This window comes from Aegilops tauschii, chromosome 7, assembly GCF_002575655.3.
Source record: "Aegilops tauschii subsp. strangulata cultivar AL8/78 chromosome 7, Aet v6.0, whole genome shotgun sequence".
Lineage (NCBI taxonomy): Eukaryota > Viridiplantae > Streptophyta > Magnoliopsida > Poales > Poaceae > Aegilops > Aegilops tauschii.
Genome location: NC_053041.3, coordinates 529046897 through 529056137, shown reverse-complemented (window position 1 = coordinate 529056137; position 9241 = coordinate 529046897). Strand labels below are relative to the sequence as shown.

General features: G+C 38.0%; 1 protein-coding gene across 1 annotated transcript; it reads left to right on the top strand.

Annotated features, from left to right (window-relative positions):
* The first annotated feature begins 4392 nt into the window (after positions 1 to 4392).
* Positions 4393 to 8647, top strand: LOC109745471 (AT-rich interactive domain-containing protein 5-like). Its single transcript, XM_045231526.1, has 10 exons — positions 4393 to 4625; positions 4717 to 4756; positions 5738 to 5790; positions 5943 to 5988; positions 6577 to 6628; positions 7094 to 7166; positions 7860 to 7926; positions 8129 to 8179; positions 8345 to 8437; positions 8518 to 8647. Exons 1-10 carry the CDS (start codon positions 4393 to 4395, stop codon positions 8620 to 8622), a joined length of 813 nt encoding a protein of 270 aa, XP_045087461.1. The 3' UTR covers positions 8623 to 8647.
* The last annotated feature ends 594 nt before the right edge of the window (positions 8648 to 9241 follow it).

Genomic DNA, 9241 nt, shown 5'->3' with positions numbered 1-9241 from the left:
ATACTCCAATGTCACCACAGGTATCCATGAGTTAATTATATGATACACATTGATGTCTACTACGCAACTTTATTCTTGTAGACACGTGTTGGGCCTCCAAGCGCAAAGTTCTGTAGGACAGTAGCAATTTTCCCTCAAGTGGATGACCTAAGGTTTATCAATCCGTGAGAGGTGTAGGATGAAGATGGTCTCTCTCAAACGACCCTGCAACCAAATACAAGAAATCTCTTGTGTCCCCAACACACCCAATACAATGGCAAATTGTATAGGTGCACTAGTTCGGCGAAGAGATGGTGATAAAAGTGAAATATTGATGGTAGAAATATATTTTTATAATCTGAATAAATAAAAACAGCAAGGTAGCAAATAGTAAACAGGCACAAAAACGGTATTGCAATGCTTAAAAACAAGGCCTAGGGTCCGTACTTTCACTAGTGCAATCTCTCGACAGTGCTAACATAGTTGGATCATCTGATTATCCCTCAAAGTACAATAAATAATCACTCCCGAGTTCCTATTAGTGGAGAACAAAATATAGGAATTGTTTGTAGGGTACAAAGCCACCTCAAAGCTATTCTTTCCGTTCGATCTATTCGAGAGTTCGTACTAAAATAACACAAAGCTATTATTTCCGTTCGATCTATCCTAGAGCTCGTACTAGAATAACACCAATGCAAATTCATATTCATAATACTCAATCCACACAAAGAACTACAAGGAGACCCCAAAGTGTCTATCGTAGAAAAGATAATAAAAACGTGCATCAACCCCTATGCATAGATTACCCCAATATCACCGCGGGAATCCGTAAGTTGAGTGCCATAACATATATCAAGTGAATCAATAAGATACCCCAATGTCACCTCAAGTATTCATACCGCAAGACATACATCAGGTGATCTCAAATCTGAATATTCAATCCGATATGACAAAACTTCAAAGGGTAAAGATTCAATTCATCACAACAAGAGTATAGAGGGGAGAAACATCATATGATCTGACTATATTAACAAATCCCATGATATAGATCATGAGAGAGAGAGAGAGATTAAACACATAGCTACTGGTACAAACCCTCGGCCCTAAGGGTGGACTGTTCCCTCCTCATCGTGGTGGCCGCCGGGATGATGAAGATGGCCACAGGAGATGATTCCCCCCTCAGGCAGGGTACCGGAAGGGGTCTAGATTGGTTTTCGGTGGCTACGGAGCCCTCCGGCGACGGAACTTCTGATCTAGGTTAACCCCAAAGGGTTTCGGAATATTTGGGAATTTATAGTGCAAAGAGGGGGTGCGGGAGGCCACCGAGGTGGGCACAACCCACCTGGGCGCACTAGGGGGGCCTGGCGCGCCCTGGTGGGTTGTGCCCCCTTGGGGCACCCCCCAGGTGCTGCTCTAGCCCATCGGGAGTCTTCTGGCCCATTAAAATCCACAAAAAGTTTCGCGGTGTTTGGACACCGTTTGATATTGATTTTCTGTGATGTAAAAAACATGAAAAAAACAGCAACTGGCACTTGGCACTATGTCAATAGGTTAGTCCCAAAAATGATATAAAATGATTATAAAACATCTAAGAATGATAAAATAACAGCATGAATACTTCATAAAGTATAGATACGTTGGAGACGTATCACACATCAAACAATTTTAGATTCATAATACCCAATCCAACACAAATAACTTCAAAGAGTGCCCCAAGATTTCTACCAGAGAAACAAGGACGAAAACGTGCATCAACCCCTATGCATAGATTACCTCAATGCCACCTCGGGAATCCGCGAGTTGAGTGTCAAAACATACATCAAGTGCTCTCAAATCCATAAAAGCATTCAATCCAATAATAATTAAATCTCAAAGGGAAAACTTAATTCATCACAACAATATAGAGAGGGAGAAACACCATATGATCCAACTATATTAATAAAGCTCGCGATACATCAAGACCGTGCCAAATCAAGAACACGAGAGAGAGAGAGAGACAGAGAGAGATCAGACACATAGCTACTAGTAAAAATCCTCAGTCCTGAGGGTGGACTACTTCCTCCTCATCATGGTGGCCGTCGGGATGATGAAGATGGCCTCCGGTGATGATTTTCTCTCCGGCAGGGTGCCGGAACAGGGTCTAGATTGGTTTTTCTTGGCTACAGAGGCTTGCGGCAGCGGAACTTCTCATCTAGGGTTATTTCTAGGGGTTTCTGTATTGATAGAATTTTTTGGCATCGGTCTCACGCTGAGATAGGCCTCGAGGGGCCCACTACCCACCAGGGCACGCTAGAGGGGGGTGGCGCGCCCTGGTGCCTAGTGGGCGGCAGCCCCCCCTCCAGTGGTTCTTTGCTCCAATATTCTTCATTTGTTACATAAAAAATCTCCAAAAAGTTTTGTCCAATTCCAAGAACTTTTATTTCTGCACAAAAAACAACACCACGGTAGTTCTGCTAAAACTAGCGTCTCTCCGGGTTAGTTCCATTCGATTCATACCAAAACCATATAAAATTGTTGTAAACATGGCATGAATACTTTCATAAATTATAAATACGTTGGAGATGTATTAGTTGTACCTTCGTGGATGATGGTAAGATCTTCGTCGTTAGCAATTAGATGAGTGGTGGGCGGGTCAACAAACTCGACTCCCACGGGGAGCTCCTCGATCTGATCTGACACCGAGATTAGGAACTCCGGTTTCACGATTTCCTTGATCCGATCTAATATCACAAGCAAGAAGAATTTCCCACACTCCTCCTTGGCTTCATCTGAAATGGAACCATGGGAAGCGACTTCAGTATCCAATTCGACATCAATCCCAGAACAAAGTTCACGCCCTCCTCCAAAGCTTGATCCGAAATCCCACATTGGGAGAGTGGCTTTGGGATCCAATTTGACATTGATCCCGTTAAAGGTTTATCGCGCCCATCCTCGGCCTGATCTAAAATTGGGTCTGAAGAGAGCGACTGGTGCTGCTCCTCAGACTGGCACAAAACCAAGCCTGGGAAGGTTAGCTCTCCGCAGAGTCCATTGTGTAACTCCATACTTCCAAACCTGACTGTCTGGCCCGGAGGAAAGGATTTGACCTGGACGAGGAGGCCAGTTGAGTTGGCAACGAGTGTCACGCCACCAAGGATGAACATCTGGTTCGACACTAAGATTGTGTTGGTGCTGACCTGAGTGTTGATCATGAGTCCCATCGAACCGTGACGATCGCCGAGCAGGACCTGCATGGGACACCACAAACGGAGCTAAATATGGCATATCTCCTGGCAGGGCATCCTAAGCTAGGCATCTTGGGAAGATGTTACCAGAGACAAATGATTTACCTAGGTTATGGCTCTTCGAATAGATAAAAAAAACCACACCATGCTTGTGTTTTATTGCCTTGGATTGTGTATAAAGTATAGGTAAATTTATGTCTACTAGCTTGTCCCATCGGTTTATATAGGATATAGGGGGGCCTAGGGTACAAAATCCTAGTCGGCTACATACGACAAGGTCGATTCCTCCACGAATCCAACATCTTGTCATGTGCGCCATGTCTTCTGAATCTTCCTTGTATATGTCATGGGCTGCCCGAAGTAGCCCATGACAAAATCGACAAGGGTCCTCAGCCCGGCCCACCAAGCCAGGTGTCAACGTGGTGAGAGGCCCCTTAGCTAGGACACAGGCAAATAATATGTCTCTTAGCTCATGATACCAAAATAAAAAACCCCTGGGGCATCTATCTAAAAATAGCAATAACCTATTGGCAAGCACTTATATAGATTATGGGGGTATTAAAGGTAAAATTTATTATTTGCATATCACAATTCAGAAGACTTAAAAAAGAAAGAAACCCAAATGGGTGGTTCTACCAACCCCGATTCTGTTCAGAGTCACGCCCTCTATATATATATATGTCTAAAATTTCCCACTAGGTTTTCCCACTACACCGCGCCGCCTCACGACATCATCTTCGACCTCAGCATACCAAGTATCAAGGACAATCTTCTCAGGTTGAGATCTTAGCACCCATATTTTGGTATATTCCTAGTTTCAGTAGAATAACATGTCTTCTGGTTAACACATGAGTTGTGATTTCAGATCAAAAGGAAGGTTTTTGGGTGTTGATGTATTAGATCTAAGCTATTCGAGTGAAAGGTTTGGGATTTCATGGATCTAAACAAAACTATGTCACAAGTTGAAGGCGATGATGCGCCTTTCATACAGGTAGAACGTAAGGTGGAACAAACCACGGATCTTCCCGTGGATGATAGTGTGGGCATAGAAGAGGGGAAATCCATTAAGGGCAGGAACGGATTGGGTGAGTCCGTATGTTTGATTGATCGCGTACAGATTCTAGGAAACACCAAAGTACTAGATGTGGAGGGGGGAGGGGAGAGTGGAAATGGTATCTCATTAGAGGATATGAATGATCAAAATCATCTTCAACCTGCACCGGTTAGGAAAGATGAGGAGGAAAGTTCGTTGTTAAAGATCTCAAGCCATTCGCTGATGTTTGACAACGCCCATAGTGATGAGGACTCTGGTACTGAGGAAGAGCAGGATAATTTCATGAACGAACTTGAACGATTCCACAAGGATAATTCAATGGAATTCAGGCCCCCAAAGTTCTATGGTGAAGGGTTGAATTACCTTAAGTAAGTACTACATAATTTTGATTTTCTTAATGATACAAGGTTCTATGAGCATATTGAACCTACTAACTTGATATTGACTATATTTGTGTAGGTTGTGGAAAAAGGTGAAGAAATTGGGTGGGTATAAACAGGTGATCATTCTCTGATGTTTACATCCCTCTATATAACAGGAGTTATGAATTTGATTCCCTTTCACCCTATGTATTTATATCTAGATATGTTTTTGTACATTAGCACATCTCAATTGGACACATCTTATATCCCAAGCAACTGAATATATCCTATAAACAACGAACCACCATTTTGGTGACATTCTGTCCCTTTTCATTTTCATAATTATGCAAAACAACCAACAAATATAGATTTGTTCATTATTATTTTTTTTGTGTTGTATGTTAATTAGTCCAACTACCATATTTGTGACCATTGTTAAACTATCATAACATCGTTTGGGTTTCTACAAGTATTTTACTTATTTGAAAGGAATCAAATTCTACCAAAAAAAGGTTAAGAGAGGTAAATTCATACTCACATGTACCGTAATGATATTATAACTCTTTTTATCTATAATCTTTTTCATGTATGGTTCATTTTTTGGACCAAGTTCTGTATCTTGCCATAAATAAAATATTCATTCATTATTTAATGGACCTCCTTGGAATTTTTTTTATATTTTAGTAAAATGATTGAGATTGTGGTAAGACCCTACTCTTGATGCTAACAATCGGTGGGGAAACCATAATAACTTACAAGTTGTTGAAAAAACTAAGTTAACATTGAATTTTGTACCCAAAATGTTCTTCAAGAGAATTCCAAATTAAGAAGATGGAAAAGATAGCTAACCAAAATATTTCCATCAACATTTTACACCCATACATAGATTAGTGCACCACTCGCAAATTGGGTTTCTTTTAGAAAAATGATGACATGCTCACTTTCCCTCAGAAAGGGATACAAGTTAGTACTCTTCAACCCACCAAATTAAATGTGATATACAATACATTTTTGTATGTATTAGACAATGTGATTCTCTATATTTAATTATAATACTTTTTTGCAATATTTATCCAATGTCCATCACATGCTTAATTACTAACCATTTGCACCAACAGGTAACATTAAGCAGAAAGTGGCGCCAAGTGGGAGAGTCTTTTAAACCACCAAAGTACGAATTCCACTTCTCCTCGAAGAATTTTGATGGAATTTTCATTTATGAACCTCGTATTAAATTGTTCAATGACATGAACTTGACTAAATTGGCATATGATCTTATTTTCCTTCTTGGTTTTATGTCTTTTGACAATCATCTTTTTGTAGGACATGCACAAATGTTTCATGGTCCTTTCATAACTTCTACAAGAAGGTGCTTCTTATATTCCGCCCGCCCTTCTATATATTTTTTTAGTTGTGGTCTTCTTGTGGTTCATTCCTGCAATGGTTGATGACCTGATGGGTCCCAAGCTAATCAGAGGAATACAAAACTTAGTTAAAATATTCTATATGTCTTGTAAAATGAGCCTTTACCAACTAAAATAAATTCAACTTTTCTTAAGTTTCACAAAGTTGTCAATATGGCTTTATGGCTTGTAGTCTAGTCTTTACAACCAATATAATGAAATTAGCATAATTTTATGCTAAATAATTTAGATATATACTCCCTCCATAAACTAATATAAGAGTGTTTAGATTACTACTTTAGTGATCTAAATGGTCTTATATTAGATTATAGAGGGAGTATGTGGTAGTAATATGTGGACTGGATCATGAGCATCCTATAAAAGGAAGTGGTGTCTCATGGTTAGGTAAATTGAAGTAGAATATATTTTTAATTATATTATGAGAGCATCAAGAATAGTTGACTATTCTTTTAATTGACCTCCATTTGAGATACATTTATTGTTCCCCTGTAGGTACTCCTTAAATATGAGATGGAAAACAATGACACATGTAGGTTCAAGGTCATTCCATCTACCTCGACAAAGCAAAATGCTTCGGGAACAGAGGTGCGGCATTACAAGCATAACATATGCTATTACATAAGGAAATAAAGTAAATATGACTCAGTTGGTAGATAATTTAACAAAAAATGATTCAAATTAATTGAAAATTAAGTTTGCATTTGAAATCATGAAATATATTGAACATAGTGTTGATAGGATGATAATGTATACATCTTAAATACAAAAGACATGCACTTTTAAATGTGGCACCAAGATCCTGAATGCAAACTATAAATTTATTTTACAGATGAGTGTGAAAAGTGTGCTTGGAAGAGTTCAAAGGGAGTCTGCAACTCTTGCAATGCAAAGATGTCATTCTCAGAGATCGCCACGAAATGGTGAGTTTCTAATTTAAAGGGGATACTTTACTTGGAGAAAGATGAAACTCCTAAAGGATTGGTATCTTTTCTTGAATTTATTGATTACCCTCATTTATGTTATTATATATTTTCAATTGGAATTTTGTAGTTTCACTGAAGAGGAAAACGGTGTCAACCATCGAAGATGATAAAGACTTACAACACAGAGTTGATAATATACAGTAAAGCTCTTCTTTTAAATATCTCCATAAACCATTGAAAATAACATTTTCACATTTATGTTTTCATTACTAGCCTTGTTTATTTACAAGTAAGTTCCATTTATGCACTTTTTAGTCACATGAAAAGTTAGCTTTTTTGCTACATTCCTCTTCACATCATTTCATTACTTGATAAATACTCAAGAAAAGAATAAGAATACATGTAAATGATAATAATAATAATAATAATAATAATAATAATAATTTTAGCTATCTATCTCTATTAATGTAGGAATACTATTAAAAATAAACATATTCAACTATAATTTCAAGAAATCATAACTTCTCTGAACACAAAGTTTTTTATACCATTTTTCTAGTGTATATTAGATTAAAATATATCATTTCTTTATAAGTGAAAAGTTGTTTTGGTACATATTTTCTAGTGTACCTTATGAAATTTTAGTATTTTTGTTTCTCATAATTTATTATGAATTAGTTATTATTCCAACCTACTGAATAAATAGAAAAGTGGGTCATCGAAAATACGGCATACACCCTCGCTGAAGCATGGCATACCAAAAAGTCAGACGGAAAACACATAGAACTATTCCACCAATAGGATTAGTTTTTGAATAATCTCATATTCTTTCTCTCTCTTTATTCTTTCATTTTATGTGGATGCGGTTGGCTAAAAATGATTGCTATTTGCAGAAGTAACTCAACAATCATCGATATGGGATCTCGAGCTGATTGGGTGAAGATAAATGTTCTGATATCTGTAAGCACCACATGTTAAGCTATAGTTCTCATTCTGTGCTCTCAATTATGCCAATGAATTTCTTACATTATCTGAAACCATTTCTAGATCTCAGATAGATACTAGAAGTTGTGGATGTTTAGGTGGCATAAGTTGAGCAAAAAATATTGGAAGTGTGTATTGTATGGGCATTTTGTAACATAATAACTATATTTTGTTGCAGAAATATCAGTATCAGGTATATGCATTAGTTCCTGGCCTTCTACGTGAAGAGGTATAGAAATTAAATAAATGCACAATAGGGGTGTAGTTATGCATTGGTGGCTTAATTACTCATCAATTATTCATTTTCCATACATTTTTCTCATGCTTGTTGTAAAATATGGAGTAGTATAGTGAGTTTGCTTATAGACATTTATTAATTCATGTTTTTTTGTAGCTTCAAGTTCTTTCAGATCCCATTGGTCGTTTAATCATTACTGGAGAGCCTACACAACTAGACAATCCATGGGGCGTTACTCGCTTCCAGAAGGTATGTCAAACACTTGAACTGCATCATGATGGTCCTACCATTTTATATTAGATTAGCTAAATGTCTTTCCCCTTTTATAGGTAATTCACTTTCCCTCTCGCATCGACCCCAACACAACCTTGGCAAATCTTGGCCAGTATGGGCGTTTATATGTTTGTGGCGCATTTGAGAAGTCATCATCGTAATTCTCTAAAAGATAAAACCGCCATGGTACAGGTACATCCTAATTTCTTTTAAACATAATGCAAATATCATATAAAAGTGTCCATTGTTCTCTTTTAAGCTATCATTTTGGAGCATTTAGAACTCTCTATTATTTTTAGTCTCAGCTAACACTATAAAATCTTGTGTTGGATCCATAGTAAAGAAAAATAGTGACTTCATATGTGAGGGTAACGGTAAACTGATGGCCTAACTTCCAGCTCAACTTGTTAGACGCAGGCAATTTTTTTAAATAAATTTCTAGGTTCTTGGTTCCAATTCAACTTCGTCAATTATGGTGAATTAAAGCCACCCCCTCTACCGGTAGTTAATCATTTTTGAATTCTAAGTCAATTAGCATGATGCATTGTTTTACGACGGGATGAGCATGTGGGGGCCCATATCGAGATGTACTTGGTTGTTCTTACTTTCATGGCAAATGAGCAACTATATTGTTCTTCTCATTTGCTCCCTTCACTACCCATATTGTTCCATGCCTACGGAGCAAGGAGAGAGGGACTAAGTTAGAAGTGCGAAGGGTGATGCTTCCTTTCGCATTAAAAATATTGAGTGACCTAGAGGGGGAAAACACCGCACAAAACT

Excerpts from the sequence above, each read along its gene's own strand:
- LOC109745471 (XM_045231526.1), top strand. The coding sequence starts at position 4,393 with ATGAATGATCAAAATCATCTTCAACCTGCACCGGTTAGGAAAGATGAG. Across the intron at positions 5,989-6,576 it reads TTCATAACTTCTACAAGAAG|GTTCAAGGTCATTCCATCTA; the intron begins GTGCTTCTTATA and ends TGACACATGTAG. Across the intron at positions 6,629-7,093 it reads AAAATGCTTCGGGAACAGAG|TTTCACTGAAGAGGAAAACG; the intron begins GTGCGGCATTAC and ends GGAATTTTGTAG.